At 46.7% G+C, this 22,842-nt stretch overlaps 1 protein-coding gene across 2 annotated transcripts in view; it reads right to left on the bottom strand.

Moving 5' to 3' along the window:
- Window positions 1–774: 774 nt before the first annotated feature.
- Window positions 775–22,842, bottom strand: part of GMPR (guanosine monophosphate reductase) — a 52,247-nt gene continuing 30,179 nt past the window's right edge. Inside the window, exons 5-9 of one of the 2 annotated variants that reach the window (XM_049884454.1) lie at window positions 19,348–19,429; window positions 13,319–13,425; window positions 8,940–8,982; window positions 5,497–5,656; window positions 776–1,285 (exon numbers count right to left, since the gene is read on the bottom strand). In XM_049884454.1, the coding sequence (XP_049740411.1) occupies window positions 1,105–1,285; window positions 5,497–5,656; window positions 8,940–8,982; window positions 13,319–13,425; window positions 19,348–19,429 (573 nt within the window). In that variant the 3' untranslated portion in view covers window positions 776–1,104. Of the gene's footprint in view, window positions 1,286–5,496; window positions 5,657–8,939; window positions 8,983–13,318; window positions 13,426–19,347; window positions 19,430–22,842 lie in introns of both variants that reach the window. The other variant, XM_049884463.1, reaches the window with a different exon arrangement.

Below are 22,842 nucleotides of genomic sequence, written 5' to 3'. Positions count from 1 at the left end.
TGAAGTCACTCCTGAAGTTCACCCTTGAGACAAAGATTAGACAGGCCCATAAAACAAAACGAGACAGGGCACACCAGGCCAGGGGCAAGGACTAGAAGGTCGCAGGGGGACAGGAAAGCTGGTAATAGGGAACCCAAGGTTGAGAAGGGAGAGTGTCGACACGTCGTGGGGTTGTTAACCAATGTCATAAAACAATATGTGTACTAACTGTTTAATGAGAAGCTAGTTTGTCCTGTAAACCTTCATCTAAAGTACAATTTTTAAAAAAATGTGTTGCTACAACCAGGTTAAAGCACCAGCCAGGAAATGAGTTCTTTGGGTTCTGCCCGGTCAATTCCTTTTATTCTTTCCCAGCAACCCAAAATTGGAAGGAGGGGACACCAGCTACTCTGACTCTGGCCTGTTTTCCCTGAGGCTTCCCCTTTCCCCCCCTCCCCTCCCCTGTTGCCTAGACAACTAATAGCCAATAGTGGTCTGCCACTAACCTGTCTGGGAAAGCCAAAACCAAACCCAACCAGTTGCTGTCAAGTCAATTCCAACTCATGGTGACTCCATGTGTTTCAGACTAGAGCTCCACTCCATGGGGTTTTCAGTAGCTGTGATCTTTCAGAAATAGATTGCCAGGCCTTTCTTCCAAGATGCCTCCAGGTGGACTTGAACTGCCAACCTTTCAGTTTGTAGCTGAGTGTTTAAGCCTGTCTGGGAAGGAAATAGAAAACCCCCAACTATCCCATATAATTTGGTTCCTGCAAATGGAAACTCCAGCACTCAATCAGTTCTTAAGATAACAGCATTATATTAAAGTGAAACCATTTTCTTAAAAAAAAAAAGGAAAAAGGTGCAAATGTTAGTTTTAACAACGAGGTTATAAGTTCTGGGTAGCTAGGCTCTGATCACTGATCCAATCAGCACCCTGCATCTGGGCCCCAACAAGGCACTAGGGAAAGTCCCAGGGGCTCGGGTGGTGGGAGCAGGGAGACAGGAGGCAGCACTCCACCATTCCGGAGCAGCACAAGCTCTTACATGATACACTGGGAGGGAGATGGAGCAAGCAGATGCGTGTGGAAGCTCCCACGCGAGCTGGCTGGCACTTCATCGTCAAGGTTAGCTGAACACGGTGTTGTGCTGCTGGGTTACCCGGATGAACGTTGCCCTCCTGCTGAGCTCTTTGAGTTTGGCGGCCCCCACATATGTGCAGGTCGACCTCAGTCCCCCAAGAATATCAAGAATCGTGTTCTCCACATCTCCTTTGTAAGGCACTTCCACAGTCTTGCCCTCTGAGGCTCTGGAAGAAAAAGAAATTTGGAGCTTTTATCTGATCTCTTATTCCTTAAGAATCCAGCTAGAATAATTCCCACCTGTGACCTTTTTGGTGCCCTTGTGGCATAGTGGTTAAAAGCTATGGCAAGCTACAGCTGCTAACCAAAAGGTCAGCAGTTCAAATCCACCAGCCACTCCTTAGAAAACCTACGGGCAGTTTTACTCTGTCCTATAGGTTAGCTATGAGTCAGAATTGACTCGACGGCAACAGGTTTGTTTTTTTTTTTTTTTGGTATCCCTTTTTAACAGCACCCAAGACACTCAGATAGCTAAAGGCCTGGCTACCTCACCCTAGTGACCCTATTCCCACATTTCTACCAAGTGACAGGCTGTGGCCGGGCTAGCATCTCAGATACACTCATGCCTGTCACCCGAAGAACGCAGCCTCATTGCTGGCTACACAGGGCACTCAAGAAAGGAACGACTTTGTGAACTACCCCTTGATGCACGTGTCCTGTGCAGTGCACGACACTCCTCCTCAGCGAGGTACCTCCACTATGCCCCTTACCGAGAAACCAACTCCACCTCCCGATTCTATCTTCATGTGTGCACCCAACCTCCAACAGTGAGTCCCTGGGTAGTGCAAATGGTTAGCATATTCAGCTGCTAACCAAAAGGTTTGAGACTACACAGAGATACCTCAGAAGAAAGGCCTGGTGATCTACTTCCAAAAAATCAGCCATTGAAAACCCTATGGAGCACAGTTCTACTCTGATACCACATGGGGGTCACCCTGAGTTGGTGGCAACTGCTGAGTCAGTTTTCTCCAATGGACCGAGAAACCAACGGGAAGAAGAAGAAAAAACCAAACCTGTTGCCATTGAGTCGATTCCTACTCATACCAACCCTACAGGACAGAGTAGAACTGCCCCATATGGTTTCTAAGGAGCGGCTGGTGGATTTGAACTGCTGACCTTTTGGTTAACAGCCATAGCACTTAACCCCTATGCCACTAGGGCTCCGGAAGGAAGAGATCAGGCCAATTACCGCTAGGGAGCAGCGCCCCACCCTGCTACTGCCCTCCCAGATCCACAGAAAAAAAACAGAGGTTCACCCTGTTGCATGCCAGCTCTACTCTCAGAAACGGAGTTTCTTTCAAGGTGACAATCAGGAGGAGGAGGAGGAGGATCTAAAAATGGACAACCCGAGCCCTACGTGGTTCTGTGGGAACCTCTACCAGCACCATACAGTAGCTCCACTCTACCAGCCTGCCTGTCTTTCAGGGGTGCCCTTCACTGGGGACATTCACCCCCAGCTCACTGCCCTCAGTTCTCACAAGTTATTGCGCCTATCACTCTGGGTGTGCTGTGGAGTCCAAGCCTGGTGGAACCAGAGTAAAATGAAGAACTTTCTTACCACCTACAGCTTCATCTTTCCCGTTTTCTGCAAATCAACCCAGTTGCTGTTGAGTCAATTCCAACTTCTTACAACCCCATGTGTGTCAGAGTAGAACTGTGCCTCTCAGGGTTTTTAATGGCTGATTTTTCAGGTGCAGATCTCTAGGCCTTTCTTCCAAGGCACCTCTGGCTGGAGTCAAACCTCCAACTTTCCAGTTAGCAGCCGAGTGTATTAACCGTTTGCACCGCCCAGAGGTGTTTGGAAATTCAGAAGGTCTGGCAAATGGCAGGAGCACTAAGCAATATCAAAGCATCCTCTCTGAGCCTCTTGTCCCACTTTCCATAAGGTCACCAAATAGCATTGCTTAATTCTACATATCAATTCTCCTCGATGGCAAAATGCAGATACAGCCTAGACTTGCTTTTACAAGAAGGAAATCTGAAATCCATGCAAAACCCTAGCCTCCATTTAAGGGCCAGGCAATCTGGACATTCTAACAGTTACCCAAATTCTGGAACTTTCTCTAGCTACTCTCTTGAACCGAAAAAACAGCATCTCTTGATCAGAAACTCATTAGCTAAACTTCCAAAAGGGTATTAACTCTTGTTCACTGAAATCTACACATGTAAGGCTATCCTTGGGTGGAAATCTAGCTACTTAAACCATCAGCTAGATGAAGGGCTGGCCTATTGGCTGGTTTAGAGCCACAAGTGAATAAAGCCAAGGTTACTAACCACACGGAAGTTGAGGTCACTGAACTGTGTGACCAGAGAGCGGCATTTGTACACAGGCACCTGAAATGACTGCCATTTTATTTTCTTAAGAGATTTCCAAGGGCATCCCAGAGCTTGTTAGAAATTATCCAGAGACTCATCATTGCTTTTCTACTAACCGGCTACCTCACCTTTTACAGGTCATTTATTGTGGAAGCTTACATCTTCTCATCTGTAAAATGGAGGTGCTCTGACCTGCCTCCCAGGGACAGCGTGAGAACTAAATTGTTAATGATTGGGAAAGAACCATCAAAGCATAAATAACTCTGTCATAATTAAACATAATGTCAAAGGAGGGGAACCATTCGCATGACGAGATCACTGTTATCAGGCAGAAAACTGCTGGAGGGAGAGAGAATCAGAGAGGAAATCTGCAGGGTTTGGGCTGCCTTTGAATCAGGTTCTAATTCCTTCCTCGTCTAAGATTCGAATCAGCTTCCAGAGCTGAGTCTTGATACTCCTGAATCTTTTATTTTCTGTCATGTCTAAACCCTGGTGAAATTACAGATAACTTTTCTTTCAGCATCTTGGTTTCTGTCTGTGTGTGCTATAGGCTGGTCTGGCTTCCCATTTCTGACTTGCCTTGGAACCCAGGACAGAAGCAACACCTAGAAGCCAAAGCCATCATGGCTTTGGTTTCACTTATAAAACAGCACACAGGAGACACTGCACGGCCCTCACGTGGCAACAGCTGTTCCTGGCAAAGCATTAAGCTTCTTGGCCACAGGCCCAGCTAGCCACCAAAGCAGTCATTCCCTATCCCTCCCCCGCTCCCCACAACTAACTGATAGAGGCAACCTCCACTTTCAGTTACCACAGGAAAGACAGCCTTCCCAAGGCTCCCTGGGAAGGAGTTGTCTGTCTCGTTCCTGATCGTCTGAACCCGCCAGAATGAAGCTATAAATGCATCCCCCATCCCTCTTTCCTGCCCTACCTCTCCCCAGACTATAATTGGGGAGAATGAGAACTGAAGTCAGTCTACCAGAACCCCAGAAAAGCATTTGCTCTTGCCTCTGAAGCCAGTCAGTGAAGGGCAGACTCTGGTAAGAGTACCCCACGTTCCTCTCCCACCTGGAGATCTCAGTGGGGCGCTGAGATTTTTACCTTTAGCTTATTGGATGCATCTGAATCCCATGTGCTCAAAATGAGCTTTTGGGTGTGGCAAGGTAGTGAGAATATGCTCATGGGGTTCTTAAAACACACAAGCAGACAACTCAAATGGAAACACAACAGAGAAGGCCAGGTTATCTTTCAGGATCGTGGGTTTAAAAATAAGAAAGATTAGCAGAAGCAAACACTCCTTCTGCAGGAAGCGACACGATAAACAGCTGAAAAAGCTGCCTGTGTCGTCGTCTTCAAAAAAAGACCCGACCACCATGTGGTGGTCCAGACCACACCCACTTCATATGCAATGGAAGATTCATTCTCCAACCCAGTTCCTGCAGCCTGAGCTCATCTCAGGCATCATGCGTAGAAGCAGAGCTCAGCAAAGGCTCTGTCAGAAGGACAAGGCAGCCCCACCATCCCTTGGACGTCTGGAGTGTCACCTCCAAGGATTGGTTTAGTAGGAGTCATACCTGCTCACACACACCCCAGCCCACCCTAGTCAAATTTCCAACCCATCCCAAAATACTTTTGCTCTGCACTTCCTTTCGAGGCCCCCAAACACTGCAAATGCTAAAAAACCGCTGGACAGAAATTACTATCAGCTGCCATTGAGTTGATTCTGACTCATGGCAACTCCATGTGTGTCCGAGTAGAACTCTGCTCCCTACGGTTTTCAGCAGCTGAGCTTTTGGAAGTAGATCACCAGGCCTTTCTTACAAGGCCCCTCTGGATGGACTAGAAATTCCAACCTTTCAATTAGCAGCTGAACGTATAACCATTTGCACCACCCAGGGAGTGGATAGAAATTAGAGCTATTTACAAAAAAAGCAAGATACATTTTCTTGCCCCTTCCCACAGTATGTTAACATAAACAAGATTGGTATTCTTTAAGACCTGCGTCACCCCATTTCTATAAATGTGAGACCTCACCAATGAAAAGCTCAGTGCCTCTCCTCACCTGTATTCAGCAACTCCTCCCGCGTGTTTCTTCATTGCCGTGTCAGAGCTCATCCCATAGAAGAGCTTGAGCTTCTGGCCATCCCTCTCGATCACTTCTCCAGCACACTCAGTATGGCCCGAAAACATCCCTCCCAGCATGACGAAATCAGCTCCGGCTCCTAAGTTCCAATACGGGGACAAAAGGAAGCAAGGGGCTCAGGGAAATCAACTCTGGAAAGAGCAGAGTGCTTCCCCAACTCACCTCCCCCACCACCCACCAATGGTCGAGAGAAAAGCTCAACCTCTCTGCTTCCGGAACAAGTGTGAAGCCCACCCATGCTTGAAGACAGGGGCACTAGAAATACACACAGAGAAACAAATGGAGCTTACTAAGGGTTGGTGACTAATGCAGTAAAAAGTTGCCATCACATGAGTCAGAGTACAAGTGTGCTCCATAGGGTTTTCAGTGGCTGACTTTTGGGAAGTAGATTGCAAAGCCTTTCTTCCTAGGCACCTCTGGGTGGATTTGAACCTACAACCTTCCGGTTAGCAGCTGAGCACATTAACCTTTTGTACTCCCCAGAGACTCTGGCTAATGTATTAGACGATCTTTAATGATTGTTAATAACTAACTAGGACCACCTTTCCAAACAAAGGTCTAACTCATTTCGAATCAAAAAATATTAAGAATGGGCAGCATCTTAGAGAGCAAGTCATTGAATCTCCTACTCAATCCAATAATTCTTCCCCAATATCCCCATTAGGCATCCAGTCTCAGCCCAAAGCTCTCAGCACTCTTAACTCTCTACTCACATAGATCAAGGAAGGACCTCAGAACGAGCCAAACCTCCCACGCTAGAGATTGAGCATGGAGAAGAGAAAAACTATATATTATGTAAGCTGTTTAAAATTCTACCTATACCTCAACTGTGATGGATTTTAGACTTCCAGGGTAAAAAACATTCAATTCTAATCACCGAATGACATGAGATTTCCAGGCTAGGTACAGAGGAGACTGGAATATTGGCATTGCCTTTGTAGGCAATGTCGGAACAAGACTAGGGCTTGCTCATGGGCCATGGCACGTGACAGGTGTTGAACGCCTAGTTGGCAAGAAAGTAAAAGGTTACATGGAAAAAACAAAGATGGACTCTATTTCCCTTCCCATTATGGATAACTGTGCTGAGAAACTCTGCATTAAGTATTATATCTATATCATATACATTTTATGTAGTATTATATCTACTATCCCTTTTCTTAAAGGTAAGTCCCACTGAGGGTTTACATTTAGAATAGAACAAGATGTTTTATCAGGGCACAGATGTATATAGGGAAATTTGGATGAAGGAGGAAGAAACCCGTTGCCGCTGAGTCGATCCTGACTCATAGCAACCCTACAGAACAGAGTAGAGCTGCTTCATTAGGTTTCCAAGGAGCAGCTGGTGGATTCGAACTGCCAAACTTTTGGTTAGCAGCCAAGCTCGAGGAAGGGAGCCTATCAAAACCCTGACAAGGAGAGATAATGTGGCAACCCCTGAGAAGTGGCCTTGATGTCTTCTATCTGATCGTTCAAACATTTACAGGAGGACTTTTGGGATTTGCATTGGGCATACAGCATTACTGCAAGGAACACTCTGTAGGGGCTGGCCCTGGCCTGGCCTCCAGGTGGGCAAGGCTCAAGAGGGCCTTGCTACTTTGTAGCAAGCTTTGCAGACCCTTCCTTTCAGGGCTCCTAACAGGAATGCTGGCTCCTTGGCTGTCCTGCCACCCGCCATGACTTTGAAGAGACAGAGGATAACTGGCATCTGCCAAGCCTCCTGATGACCAGGAACTGAGCACCTATGTCGCAGAGCAGATAAACAGTGGATCAGCAGGAACACAGAGCACAGATCTACTTAAAGAATGCTTTGAAGTGGTTTCCAATTGCTTTTGTTTTCTGAATACCCTCCTATCCTTCTCTAATCAGTGTTTTCCCTGGCACTGTCTCTCTCCTGCACTAAGCCTCCTGTGCAGGCATCCCTACGCTTAATGGGAGGAGAGTGCAGGAGAGAAAGAAACAGCCGAGGGAGTCTGACAGCCAGGAACCACGCCCAGATCTGTTCTCCATGAGGCACCTCCTTAATGACCAGTCACTTAGAAGAGTGTTGGGTGCCCACCCTGGGCAGAGAACAACTGTGAAGTATTAGAAGGAAGCCCAAGATGGAACCTGCATCAGTATTATGAAGACTCAGCTCACAAATCAATAGTAAAGTGTATTTGGCTGATGATCCTCGTAATAAGGAGTGAGAAAGTGCAGGAGTCCTGAGTTCTGCTCTGCCTGACTGCGTGACCCTGGCCTTGTCACTCACCTTTCTGGGCCTCAGTCACCTCAACTATAAAATGGGCAAGCTGGACCAGATAGATCGATCTATATGGTCCCTTCCACAGCTAAGATTGATGACTAGAATGGGGTTAAATAAGAAGGATGCCCATTTTTATGACATTCTGTATGGTCACTGAAACCCTGCTGCTAGGAACACTGCTTCTGGGGCTTTTTTGGGGTAGCTCTTAGGTTTCTTTCTTTTTTAAGCAGAATTCCATAGATAGAAAGCTACCCTCACAAAGAAAGGGAGAGAGATAGACAGAAAGGAGAAAAGGAGGAAGGGAGGAATTTTGAAGGAGGGAAGAATTGACAGCAAACTTGGCCCTGGCATCAGGAAAGAAGGGTGGGGTCCTGTCAGCTTTGTTTTTCCCTCCTGCTGTCACCCATAGCCCCCTCCCACTTAACAATTTGGAGCCCCCAATAGTGCTGTGAGCTCTGACTTATGAATGTAGTTTGCCAAGATTAGCTCCAGGATTTCGTGGCCCTATTTTACTGACTGTTATTTGAGATCCTGGACTTGTAGGTGCCCTTCCCCGGAAACCCGGTTGGGGCCAGGGGGGCCAGCCTCACTGAACCACAGAGCCGCCGGACACTGCTGCCCCCTAGTGGGGAACAGGCTCCTCTTCCTCGGGTGAGAAGCTGCTGTGACTCCTGTCTCTTCCACGGGATTTCCCTGAGCTGAGTCAAAAGACCCTCCCTGTAGTTACTATCAGTGAGACTCATGAAAGGTTCCCTGAGCTTTCTCTCTCCCGCTTTGAAAAGGCTGTGACTTGAGCTGCTCCCGGCGTGCAGGATGTCACACCTAGCCCCCTCCTCCTGGGCACTCTGCCTGCTCTGCCACCGGCCAGAACCAAATCGATGCCAGGATTCTGGTCAACTGGGGCTGAAATCATCGCACCAGAAACCCAGGGAGAGGAAACTCCTGACTGCCCCTGAACCGCTCTGTGCACTCCCCGCCCCCTCGTCCCCGATCGCGTCTAGTCCCGCAGGTCCAGGTGCCGCCCTCTAGCTCTTGCTCCCGCTCGGCAGGTCCCCCGCCCACAGCCCGCAGCCCATGGGGCGCAGCTGCCCGGAGGCCTCGCGCCCTGGCCGGTCCTTACCAAATGCTTTGGCGACATCTCCTGGACACGTGCAGCCTCCGTCCTTAAAAAAGGAAAAAGCAAGGAGAGGAAGTCAGCAAGAGCTCGGCAAGGGTGATTGGGAGTTTGTATCCACCCCACAGCCCCGGCCAAGCACACCGGCCCGCAGAGTTGTGCCTCCTGGAACCCGACCCAACACTCCTGAGTTACTAGTTCGCTCCCCGCAACACTGCACTTTCCATTCCCCCAGCGCCGTGGTCCACAGAGGCGGGCAAGTGGCTCTCCGGGGTTCGCTTGGGCAGGCATTTTCCCTGCCACCTCCTGCCCACGTCCCATTGCCTGCCTGGGGCCACTGCTCGCGAGGTGCTCTGACCACATCCTTCCCCAGTTACATAATCCCTGACGAGCCAGCCACCCACACCATCCACATGCTCCGTCCACACCTATCAAGCAGAGGGCACATTTTTCAGCTGCTCGTTCAGTAGTCACCTTTCTCTCCCTGCCTTCTGTGAGGTGAGATTTATTTAGTACAAGAGGTCACTCATTTTAAGAGCCCGGGAAAAGGACATAGAGTTAATTCCTTTGAATTTCCAGCTATCCCATATGTCTCCTATTCACCTTCACTGAAGATATCCATTTGCCTCAAAAATCAAACATCCTTTCCCGACACCCACTCTCCCCATACAGAGGAAACACCTGGGGCTGGTTTAACCTTTGCGGAGGGGTCTGTTTCTGTGGGCTGCCCAGCAATGTTTAGCTGGCTATGTTTAAAGGCCAGTAACCCAGTAGGTGGTTTCTAGGATGCTGGCTCACTGAAGTCTCCTTACAAAGGCACTCATTGCCATCAAGTGGATTCCAACTCCTAGCAACCCTACAGGACAGGGTAGAACTGCCCCACAGGATTTCCAAAGAGCAGTTGGAGGATTTGAACTACCAACCTTTTTGGTTAGCAGCCGAAGCTCTTAACCACTATGCCACCAGGGCTCACTCACTACCAGCGTCTGCGTGAAAAAACCTGTTGCCGTCGAGTCGATTCCGACTCATAGCGACCCTATAGAAAATAGCGACCCTATAGGACAGAACTGCCCCATATGGTTCCCAAGGAGCACCTGGTAGATCCGAACTGCCATCCTTTTTTTTTTTTTAATTAATTTTTATTAAGCTTCATGTGAACATTTACCATTCCAATCAGTCTGTCACATGTAGGTTTACATACATCTTACTCCCTTCTCCCACTTGCTCTCCCCCTATTGAGTCAACCCTTTCAGTCTCTCGTTTCGTGCCAATTTTGCCATCTTCCCTCTCTCTCTATCTTCCCATCCCCCCTCCAGTCAAGAGTTGCCAACACACTCTCCAGTGTCCACCTAATTTAATTGGCTCACTCTTCATCAGCATCTCTCTCCCCCGCCGCTGACCAGTCCTTTTCATGCCTGACGAGTTGTCTTCGGGGATGGTTCCTGTCCCGTGCCATCAGAAGTTCTGGGGAGCATTGTCTCTGGGATTCCTCTAGTCGCATTCATATCATTAGGTATGGTCTTTTTATGAGAATTTGGGGTCTGTATCCCATTGGCCTCCTGCTCCCTCAGGAGTTGTCTGTTGTGCTCCCTAGCAGGGCAGACATCGATTGTGGCCGGGCACCAACTAGCCGAACTGCCATCCTTTTGGTTAGCAGCCATAGCTTTTAACCATTATGCCACCAGGGTTACGAATGTCTAGCTGGTAGAAAATCAGTAAGGATATACTTGAACTGAACAGCACCATCAATCAACCGGATCTAACTGACTTTTATAGAACACTTCATCCAGCAGCAGAAGCAGAACACGTGTTCTCCTCAAGCCTACATCCTGGGCCATATAACCTTAACAAATTTAAAAGAATAGAAACCATACTGAGTATACTCACAGACCACAATGCAATCAGATGAGAAATCAGTAACAGAAAGATAGCTGGAAAATCCCCAAACATCTGGACATTAAAGAGCACGCCTCTAAATAACAGGATCAAGGAAGTAGTCTCAAGAAAGATTTAAAAATATTTTGAACTAAATGAAAAGGAAAACAACTTACTAAAATTTGCAGAATGTAGCAAAAGCACTGCTTAGAGGGAAATTTATAGCATCGAATGCATGTATTAGAAAAGTGATCTAAAAATCAGTAATCTAAGCTTCCACTTCAGGAAACTAAAGTCACCCGTGACTTCCTAAAAGAATCTGGCACCATTGCCCACTCTCTCCTGCTTGAAACACCCTCTCCTTGCCGTCACTGATACTGGACTCTCCTGCTCTCTCTACCTCAGTTCTCAATATCACAGAGGCTCCTCTTTTTAAAAATATATATATATATATATATATTTTATTGTGCTTTAAATGAAGGTCTATAGAGCAAAACAGATTCCCATTAAACGGTTTGTATACAGACTGTTCCAAGACATTGGTCACAGCCCCCACGATGTGTCAGCACTCTCCTCATTTCCGTCCTGGGTTACCTGTTATCTTTCCTCAGGCTTTCCTACCCCTTCCTTCCTTCTCATCTTTGCTTTTGGCCAGATGTTGCCCTTGTGGTCTCATATAATTAACTGTTCTAAGGAGCTTGTTCCTCTCGGGTGTTATTGTTTATTTTGTAGGTTAAGAGCTCAGCTGCTAACCAAAAGGTGGACAGTTTGAATCCACCAGCTGCTCCTTGGAAACCCCATGGGGCAGTTCTACTCTGTCCCATAGTGTCACTATAAGTCGGAATCAACTTGATGGCAGTGGGTTTTTTGGGGTGGGGTTTATTGTTTGGCTGAGAGGTTGTCTCCAGGAATTGCTTCAATTCTACGTTAGAAGTGTATCTTTAGGGCTATAGTCTCAGGGGTCCCTCCAGTTTCTATGAGACCAATAAGTCCTCTTGACTTAAATGTTGGGATTCTTCCGGGGTCGATCCCAGGCCAACTTTACTTCTCATCCTCACATTCTCCCCAGACCCTGTCACCTACTCACAAGGATCTAAGAAGTCTCAGAAATCTATAGACTATTGACTTCTAGGTTTCCAACCCATGAACCCAAATACCTAATGGATTTCCTGTTAGATACACCCCTCTGAAAAGTCAGTTGCTGTCCAGTTGACTCCAACTCATGGAGACGCCATGTGTTTCAGAGCAGAACAGCATGCCATAGGGTTTTCAATGGCTGATTTTTCAAAGCAGATCACCAGGCCTTTCATCCAAGGTGCCTCTGGGTGGACCACAGCCACTAATCTCTGGTTAGCAGCTGAGTATGTTAACCATTTGCACCACCCCGGGACTCCAGATGCCTCTCCAAAAACCAAACAAACCCATTACCATCGAGTCGATTCCGACACATAGTGACCTTATAGGACAGAGTGGAACTGCCCTATAGAGTTTCCAAGGAGTGCCTGGCAGATTCAAACTGTCGACCTTTTGGCTAGCAGCTGTAGCTCTTAACCACTACGCCACCAGGGTCTCCAGATGCCCCTCAGACACCTCTAAATCAACAAGGCCAAACTGAAATCCATAGTGTCCCCCCAGAACCTCTTCCTTTGCTGCTATTATGTTTTTCAGTGAACTTGCAGGTGGGCACCTGCATCCTGGGCTCCTCCTTCTCCCTTGCCACCCTCCCCCCTAAACACCTAATTAACGGTCAAGTCCTGTTTAAATGTCTATCAGTTCTATATGTGGCTCTCAGGTCCCACTGCCACTGCTTAGTTGAGGGCACCATCATCTCCTGCCTGAATTACTAACATTTCCCACCTGGGCCTCTTCTTCCCATCTTGCACCTTCCCAATCCTCCCCAAGGCAGCCTGTTTAATGTCTCCAAAGGTAAATCCATCTACTTGTCACTCTCCTGCTCAGATGTCCTCAGTATCTCCTCAGTGCTTCTAAGATAGAGTCCCAACCCGTAAAGTGGCTTACAAGCCCCTCAGGTTCTTGACCACATTTGCCCTGTAGCTTACCTCCTGCCACCCCTTACTCCTAGCCCACTTCCAACTCACTCCCCCCGGCCACACTGACTTCCAGATTTTTTAATGTGTCATTCTCTTTTGCTTCCACAATGCTTTTTCCTTCTCTTCTTCCCCTCTGCCTGGCAAATTCCTTTCCAACCATCAGGCCTCTATATCCCTTACTCCAGGTTGCCCTTCCTGACCCCCCAAATCTGGGATCTATGGCCCTCTTCCATTTCTCAAAGCTCCCTGTATACTTCTTCATCAGGTTACCTACCACCTCCTTTCGTTCTGACTAACCTGTCTGCATCCCTCACTACAGAGTAAGCGGGGAGCTGGGGCTGCCTTCTGTGAACCCAGTGCCTGCACACTCCCAAGCCACCCATGAATGGCAGCCAGGAGGCAGGGTCATGCAGTGTGAGTTGTTCCCCAGCCCCATCCCAGCCCCTCCCGGAGACTCACAGAAATGATGTGGCCCTTCAGGCCGTGGGCAGAGTCGGCACACTCAATCACTGCGCTCAGCTGGGGGTAGCCCACGCCTGTCTTGGTGCGGGTGGTACACACAGAGCCTGGCACAGAGAAAGAAGTGGACCCCAATGAGAGATGGTTATGAATGTGCAGAATGTGGAATAAAAGGAGGCCCTGTCATGGTCTGTCAAGGATTGAATTGTGTCCCCCCAAAATTTCTGTCAACTTGGCTAGGTCATGATTCCCTTGTATGACTGTCTACCATCTTATCTTCTGATGTGATTTCCCTGTGTGTTGTAAATCCTATCACTATGATTGTCATAAAATGGATTAGCGGCAGTTATACTGATGAGGTCTATAAGATCAGATAGTGTCTTAAGCCAATCTCTTTGAGATATAAAAGAGAGAAGCGAGCAGAGAGACATGGAGACCTCATACCACCAAGAAAGCAGCTCTGGGAGCAGAGTGTGTCCTTTGGACCTGAGGTTCCTGAATTGAGAAGCTCCCAGACCAAGGGAAGACTGATGACAAGGACCTTCCTCCAGAGCCGACAGAGAGAGAAAGCTTTCCCTTGGAGCCAGCTCCCTGAATTTGTACTTTTAGCCTACTGGACTGTGAGAGAATAAAATTCTCTTTGTTAATGCCGTCCACCTGTGGTATTTCTGTTACAGCAGCACTAGATGACCAAGACACAGTCACACAGCCCTGCCCCAATTCCCGAGGGCTGAACTGCCCATGGCCAAGGAGACATGCCTGGGGATGGGAGGGGCTGCATGTTGGCTTTGTGAAGGCCATTATAACCGACACCATCTGGCCACACTATCCTTTCCGAATCTCCTCACTGCCAACTGCTGATGTCCAGGACACTGCCTTCCCACCATGCTATCCCTGTCACTACCCCCATTGACATGAGCCTCCACACTATGGCCAAGCACACCAACTTCTCCACGCCTCCATCCCTTCTTTGCCACTGCTTTTTGCTCAGTCAGGCAACCACGCTCTATTTTAAGAGACCTCTCAAAATCCTCCCTCAGCCCCACAGCTTCTTTATCTATAGCTTTTGTCAAATGACTTAGCCTCTCTAAGCCTCATTTCCTTATCTGTGAAATGGAAATAAACACACTTATCACATAGGGTAGTAGCAGAGAGGACACAGGGTAAGCAATCTCTCGGGCCTGGTCCTGACATATAGTCAAAACAACAACAACAAGCTGCCTTCGAGTTAATTCTGACTCCTGGTAACCCCATGTATGTCAGAGTAAAATTGTGCTCCATAGGATTTTCAGTTGCCAGGCCTTTCTTCCAAGGCACCTCTAGGTGGACCCAAACCTCCAACCTTTTGGTTAGCAGCTGAGCGCATTAACCGTTTGCACCATCCAGGGAGCGAGGCAAACAGTAAGCTCTCCAGAAAAGGGTAAAAAAACTAATGCTAATATCATTCCTACACTTAACTCCCTGTCCTCAACGTGACCAGGTCTCTCATTCTCTAGTACTCACAATTCATCTCCCAGCACATCTGCTCTGCAGCGAGTCCCTGTAGCCCAGATTCTGAGGTCAGCTTCCATTTCAATACTCGCACCAGCCACCTAGACTCCTTCCTGCCCTTGACCTCCTGCCTTTCCCATGATCAACCCCAGCCCTGGCTGACCCTGTCTGTCCGATACTATCCCAATCACATCCAAGCCAAGTTACACTGGAAACCCTGGCACTTCCATCCCAAGCCCCATCTTCAATCTTATCCCTCACTCCCAGCAGGCAAGCACACCTGGCTTTACTGAGACCGTCTAGTTCAAGCTCCCATGTACCCCACCCCATTCTCCTCCTCAAAATACTTGGCTTCAGTGATGATGGGTGCACGATGTGATGAACGCAATGAATGCCGCTGAATCGTAGACATAAAGAATGCTGAACTGGTAAATGTTTTGTAATATATTTCTTTGCCATAAAAGACCAAAAGAAAATAACACTCGACCTCTTCAGCCATCTGCTGCCCTCCCCTCCCGCCTTCTCTCTGCTCCTGCCTGTGTGCTGCCCAGACACACTGACCTTTCCATCCTCCAACAGAGCAAGTGTCTTCCCACCACAGGGATCCTCTGTACACGATGTTCCCGTTCCCTCCGTCAGGGCACTCCCTCTGGACCAACCCCCCTCGGCTAGCCAACCCCTTCTCATCTTTCAGGCTTCATCTGAAATGTCACTGCCTTAGGGAAGTTTTTCTTCCTAGCGCTTATTTTAAAAAGGAGGTATTTAAATAATTATGTGTCTGAGTATGTTTAGGGTCTGGTTTCTCTGCTGGATGGTAAGCTCAAAGAGAGGTAAGGCCATGGGTATTTGTTGTAGTATATCCAGGGCTTAGAATAGAGCCTGTTGCTTAATAAGGGCAAGAAATATCATCACGGGAAGAATGAATGAGCTGGAGAATGGATGAGTCACCCACACTCTGGTCTCCATTGCTTAGCCACTCATTCAGCCCCTCTTGGGTATCTGGTGTTGCGATTATGAGTGCTCTGGGACCATGGGTGCTCTGGGATCCCGAGAGGAGTCCCTGGGGGGTGCAAATGGTTAAACGCTCAATTACTAATCAAAAGGTTGATGGTTCCTTGGAAGAAAGGCCTGGCAATCTGCTTCCGAAAGGTAACAGCCTTGAAAGCCCTATGGACCACAGTTCTACTCCTCACACGTGGAGCTGCCATGAGTTGGAACCGACTTCATGGCAACTGGTTTGGTGTTTTGGAACCCCAGTGTGAAAGCCGAGTGTGAACGTCTCCCCTGCCCATGCCAGACCTGAGGGGAGGCACTCCTACCCCCTGCTCCTTGCCACCTACCATCAGTGGCATCGCAGCTGCCACAGATGTCTCCCAGGGGTCATTAGGGTAAGATCAGACAGAAAACCATGTCTATACTCCTCAGGCCTGGCTTCAGCAAAGAAACCAGCAGGGCCAGCCCCTCTCTCCTTCACCCAGCTGCAGAACAGAATCCATCTATTTATGGTCTAGTAGTTCCCTACGTCCATCCTCACGTCATCCCTCCATGTGTCACTGACGTTCCTGGAGTCAACAAGCTTCTCTCCCCACCAAAGCGCTCTCTGCCCCAGTGACCATGATGCCCTGGGAAAGGCAGAATTCGAGCTTTTTAACCTCCAGTACAGATCCATGAGGGGAGGCTGGGACCTCAGCTGCAGCCGGCCTGGGGCTCTGCGTTAGTTTAGGTCAACTGCCTTTCTTGGAAACAGCCAAGGAAGACATTTCAAATAAGGCACGGGGGTGGTCCTGATTAACACCCGAGTTGAAAGGGGGGATTGGGTACATATTTTCTCCCAATGAGAAGGGCAATGGTACCCATTTTCAATATTTTTTCTCAGTTGCTGGGAGCAGCAGAATGATGAAGCCCTTTTTTTTATTGTGATGTAGCATATAATAAAAAAAAATTTACTATTTTAACCATTCTTAAGTATTCAATTCAGTGACACTAATGACGTTCACCGTGTTGTGGAGCCATCACCACTATTGATTTCCAAATGTTTGTCGTCACCCCACACAGAAACTCAGTGCCCCCTAAGCAAGTACCTCACTCAGTACCCCGCTGCTTCTTCTCCCAGTCCTTGGTGACCACTAAGAAACTTCGGTCTCCACGCATTTACCTAGTCTAGATATTTCATATAAGTGGGATTATACAATACTTGTCCCATTGTGTCTGACTTATATCTCTCAGTATCATGTTTTCAAGGTTCATCCACGTCATAGCAGGCATCAGGACTTCATTTTTCTTTACAGCTGTATAATACCCCATCGTATGGATATACCACATTTGTTTATCCATTCATTGGCTAATGAACACTTGGGTTGTTTCCACCTTTGGGCTATTATGAATAGTACTGCTATGACACTGGTATACAAGGATCTGTTTGAGTCCTTGCTCTCAAGTCTTAGAGTGGAACTGCTGGGTCATGAACCTATTTTTAATGTCCTTTAGATATGCAATGCCCAATGTTTTTACTATGAAGAAATTTGTGAAATACTGTCTCCAGTCAATTTAAAGAAGTGGCTCAAATAGATTAGGCTCAAAGCAAGTCCCTTACTCTCTTCAGTCACATCTGTTCCGGGGCGGGGGGAAGGGAGTGATAGTGGAAGGACAAAGAAACTTCTGGAGAAACTGACTATGTACATAAAGGATATGCATGAATGAAACCCCGCAGCTGAATGCTCACACTCTAGAAAAGTTCTCTGAGAGCTAAGAAGATTGCTTATATACTTTAATATGCTGTACAGTAACTTGTTGCTACCCTACAGGACAGAGTAGAACTGCCCCATAGGGTTTCCAAGGCTGTAATCTTTATGGAAGCAGACTGCCACAGCTTTCTTCCACCGAGTGGCTGGTGGGTTCCAATGGCCGACCTTTTGGTTAGCAGGTAAGCACTTAACCACTGTGCCACCAGGGCTCCTTTTCTGTGCAGTATCTACTCAACTCATTAAATATTTCTGATTAAGTCAGTGACTGAGGAACCCCCCCACCTTTGGAAGGAAGCATCACCCTGATCTACTATTAGTCTAATCTATTCTATTATCAGCCTGGTCTGTTACAGCCTATCCTAAGTGCTCAGCTCCTTGTAAGCCCGAGCTAGGCCTTCTCCTTTGTTTGACTTCAGTAATAGCAAAGTGTAATGAAACCAGAGTTAGCTCTCCTCTTGCTCACAATATGTTATCAATGGTTCAAACAACCAACCTTTAGGTCAATAAAAAGCTAAAACCTGTTGCTATCAAGTCGGTTCCGACCCATAGCAACACTATAGGTCAGAGTAGAACAACCCCACAGGGTTTCCAAGAAGCAGCTGGTGGATATGAACTGCCGACCTTTTGGTTAGCAGCCATAGCTCTTAACTACTGTGCCACCAGGGCTCCTTTAGGTGAATTATCGAGTGCGAAACATCTGCACCACCCAGGGACAAACAGTAAAGAGGCCAGAGGTATCTCTCCTCTTGCTCAGGGTACGTTATTAATTGGCATAGGTGAATAGTAATATAAAAAGCCACTTTAAAATCTCCCTGTATGTTAAAAGCCCAGGTATCTTTATGTGCCTAGAAGGTTCTTCTTCACTAATTTCTCTTCATATACATCCTATTCCCTCAAGGTTGATAACTGCCACATCACAACACAACTGTATCTTTTGCTTCTCGGCAGCACTTTCCCACAGACTCTTCACATATGGGTTTATGGTTCGCTTCCTTTTTTGGTAGTGTCTTTTGAGTGGGAGAATTTTGCAAAAACAATAATCTTTGCAGTTTTTTAGTCCCAACTAAAAACGTATATCTACTTTCCTTCTAATTTTAGTTTCTGATGAATAATGGATGTGCAAGGAAGAATGTAAACACATAGCAATGAAGAAGGAATGGCAGCTCGTTCTGGGGAGGTGAAAGCCAAATGACCCCAAGAGAAAACGGCACCACCCCGTACGAGGAGAGAAAGACTCAACCTCTTCCCTTCACTCAAGATGCCAATGAGTCTTCCTATGAGAGAATCCTGGGAGAAAAGATATGGGCAAAAATCTGTGACTGGTGTATCAACTAAGGAGCCAGAAGTGATAGCCGCCTGGGCTATGTGGTCGAGTTCAAATGCAGTCTCCTAGCTGCAAGCCTAATTGCAATGCTTGGGACCTCTCAAACATTCACAAAAATTTGAGTCATTCATGTTCAGCAACTGTCCCGCTAGATTCTACACCCTTCACCTTCCCCTTCAAGGTATATGAGATAATTAATGAAATTTGCATTCTCTTCTTAAACATTAATGTTCTGAAGCCAAGACCTCATATTCCAACCACACCCAAGCTCATTTAGAAGTTCCCTGGAGTCATAGGAAAGCAACTCTATAACATTTTTAACCCGCCAGCTTCTGAAAGCTCAACCATGCTTCCAGAACAAATATGCTTTAAACTTGTGGATCATGTATCGGCTACCATCTCCAGTCTCCCCAAGCCCCAGACCTAATTCCCCCCTCCACACCCTCTGCTGTGTTCCCAACAAGTCTTACCTGGCCCAACTCCCACTTTGATTATATCTGCTCCAGAAAGGATAAGTTCTTCCACCATCTCTCCTGTCACCACGTTCCCGGCCTGAGACAGAGAGAACGCAGCTCACGATCATGAATGAGGGGGAATGTCACACCTGAACACAAGGCTGTGCATGTATGGCCTGAAGCCACCAGGTAGCCTGGGAACTAGAAAATTAGGAGAAAATACTGGGCACAATTCCTGAGTCAATATTACGTCTGAAATTAGTGCGTCAGGATATCCTGCCCAAGAGGGTTTTTCTGGTTTTCTTCTCTATTGAATGTTGTCGTCATTGTTGCTGGGTGCCTTCAAGTCGATTTCTGACTCATAGTGACCATGTGACAGAGCAGAACTACCCCATTAGGGTTTTCTTGGCTGTAATCTTCATGGGAGCAGATCGCCAGGTCTTTCTCCCCATGGAGCTGCTAGGTGGGTTTGAAATGCCAAACTTTCAGTTAGTAGCCAAGTGCTTAACCATTGTTCCACTTTTCGGTACAACTCCTGGGTGAGCTAATGGTATTAACCCAAACCCATTGCCATCGAGTCGATTCCGACTCATAGTGACCCAATAGGAGTGGCTAGTGGATTCAAACTGCTGACCTTTTGATTAGCAGGCATGGCTCTTAATTTAACCACTATACCATCAAGGCTCTAATGGTATTAAAAAAAAAAAAAACCCTGTTACCATTGAGTTGATTCCAACTCACGGTGATACCATGTATTACAGAGTAGAACTAAGCACCACAGGGTTTTCTTGCTGTAATCTCTACAAAAGTAGACTTCACAAGGCTTTTCTTTCACAGCACCACTGGCTGAGTTCGAACCGTCAATCTTTTGGTTACTAGCTGAGTGCAAACCAATTGTGCTGCCCAGGGACCTTATTAGAAGGCACCATCCCATTGCCATCGAGTGGATTCCAACTCACGGTGACGTTGTAGGGCAGAGTAGAACTGCCCTCATAGGTTTTCCAAGGCTGTAAATCTTTACGGAAGCAGACTGCCACGTCTTTCTCCCGTAGAGTGGCTGGTGGTTTCAGACCACCCATCTCCCAGTTAGCAGGCAAGAGCTTAACCACTGCACCACCAGGACTCTTCATTAGAAGGTACAGAGCTATATAATTTTAAAAACTAAAAGAATCTTTGGAGTATCTACGTCAGGTTTTATATACATATATATATATTTTGTCATTGTTGCTGCTGAGGATTGTTGCTGTTACGTGCCATCACGTCGGTTCCAACTCATAGCGACCCCATGCACAACACAACGAAACACTGTCCAGTCCTGAGCCATCCTCACAATCATTGTTATGCTTGAGCTCATTGTTGCAGCCACCGTGTCAATCCGCCTCGTTAAGGGTCTTCCTCTTTTCCACTGACCTTGTACTCTGCCAAGCATGATGTCCTTCTCCAGGGACTGATCTCTCCTGACAACATGTCCAAGGTATGCAAGACGCAGTCTCGCCATCCTTGCCTCTAAGGAGCACTCTGCTCGTACTTCTTCCAAGACAGACCTGTTCGTTCTTTTGGCAGTCCATGGTATATTCAATATTCTTTGCCAACACCACAATTCAAAGGCGTCAATTCTTCTTCGGTCTTCCTTACTCATTGTCCAGCTTTCACATGCATATGAGGTGATTGAAAATACCATGGCTTGGGTCAGGCGCACCTTAGTCTTCAGGGTGACATCTTTGCTCTTCAACACTTTGAAGAGGCCCTTTGCAGCAGATTTGCCCAATGCAACGCGTCTTTTGATTTCCTGACTGCTGCTTCCAGGGCTGTTGATTCTTGATCCAAGTAAATGAAACAATGACTGCTGAGGATATACACAGTAAAATATACATCAATTCAACAGTTTCTACATGTACCTTTTAGTGACATTGGTCACCATATTTTTACACAAATAACGCATGCCTTCTATGTTTGTTTGCCAACACAGCCCTCCCCCTGTGAGGTATTTCCATAAGTGCCGCTATACCAATTTTTTTTTTTACATGTTGCTGTAAAAAAAAAATCTGGCATAGCGGGCTTATGAAAATACCTCACAGGGGGAAGGGCCCAGTTGGCAAAAAAACATAGAAGGCCTATATTATTTGCATAAAAATACAGTACATTCTTTGAGTTCTGTAACCATTCTCATCCACCTTTTCTGAGTTATTCTTCCAACATTAACATAAATTCATTGCCCCCTAAGGTTCCTATCTAATCTTTCAAGTTGCTGTTGTCAGTTTGATCCCATATAGATAATTCTTAAGAGCACAACGCTCAAGGCAGACATTTTTTACTATTTAAGCTAAACATTGTTTGGTTTTAAGAAGACTTCAGGGGATATTTCAGTTTAAGGCTTAAAGTTTATCTCTGGACAATAGTTTCAGGGGTTCATGCAACCTTCATGGCTCTAGGAAGTCTGGAGTCCATGAGTATTTAAAATTCTGTTTTGCATTTTTCCCCGTTTGACCAGGATTCTTACATGGAATCTCTGATCAATATGTTCAGTAATGGTAGCCGGGCACCATCCAGTTCTTCTGGTCTCATGGCAAAACAGGAAGTTGTTCATGGAGGCAATTAGCCATACATTCCATATCCTCTTCCTGTTCTGACTCTGCTTCTTCCTCTGTTGCTCCAGGCAAACAGAGACCAATTGCTGTTGTGCCTTGGATGGCCATTTGCAAGCTTTTAAGACCCGGGCATTAAGCGTCAAACTAGGAGGTAGAACAGAAGCGCTAAACATGTTATTAAGGCAGTGAACTAGGATGATCCATGAAACCATAACCCTAAACCTCCAGACCAAGAAACCAAATCCCACAAGGAGTTTGGCTGAAAATGAGCAGCCTCAGCAGCTACTCTTATTTTTTTTGTTGTTGTTGAAAATAGACCTATCACACAACTTTTGCCAATTAAACTTTTTACAAGTGTCCAACTTATTGACAGCCATTACAATACCTGGCTGTGCAACCCTACCCGTAATCATTGTGATTTTTCCATTACTGTTAACCTCTCCTTTTCCCCTTTCTCCCACCCCTCGTAACCACTAATAAACTTTGTTCTGTAGATATTTGCCTTTTCTTGTCTTTTTATATAAGTGAAGTCATACAGTATTTGTGTTTTTGTGACTGACTTATTTCACTCAGCATAATGTCTTCCAGCTTCATCTATATCGTAGCAGTATCAAGACTTCATTTCTCTTACTGGCTGAGTAATATTCCATTGTATGTATGTATCACATTCTGTTTATCCATTCGTCTGTTGATGGGCATTAGGTTGTTTCCAGCTTTTGGCTGTTGTGAATAGTGCTACAGTGAACATTGGTGTACAAGTCTCTGCTTTCCAATCTTTTGGGTATATAGCTAGGGGTGGAATTGCTGGGTCATATGGTAGTTCTATTTTTAGTTTTTTGAGGAACCACCACGCTGTTTTTCACAACAGCTGTACTATTTCGTATTTCTACCAGCAATGGCTAAGGGTTCCAATTTTCTCACA

Source organism: Elephas maximus, chromosome 1 (assembly GCF_024166365.1).
Source record: "Elephas maximus indicus isolate mEleMax1 chromosome 1, mEleMax1 primary haplotype, whole genome shotgun sequence".
NCBI lineage: Eukaryota > Metazoa > Chordata > Mammalia > Proboscidea > Elephantidae > Elephas > Elephas maximus.
This window is presented reverse-complemented; position numbering and strand designations above follow the sequence as displayed.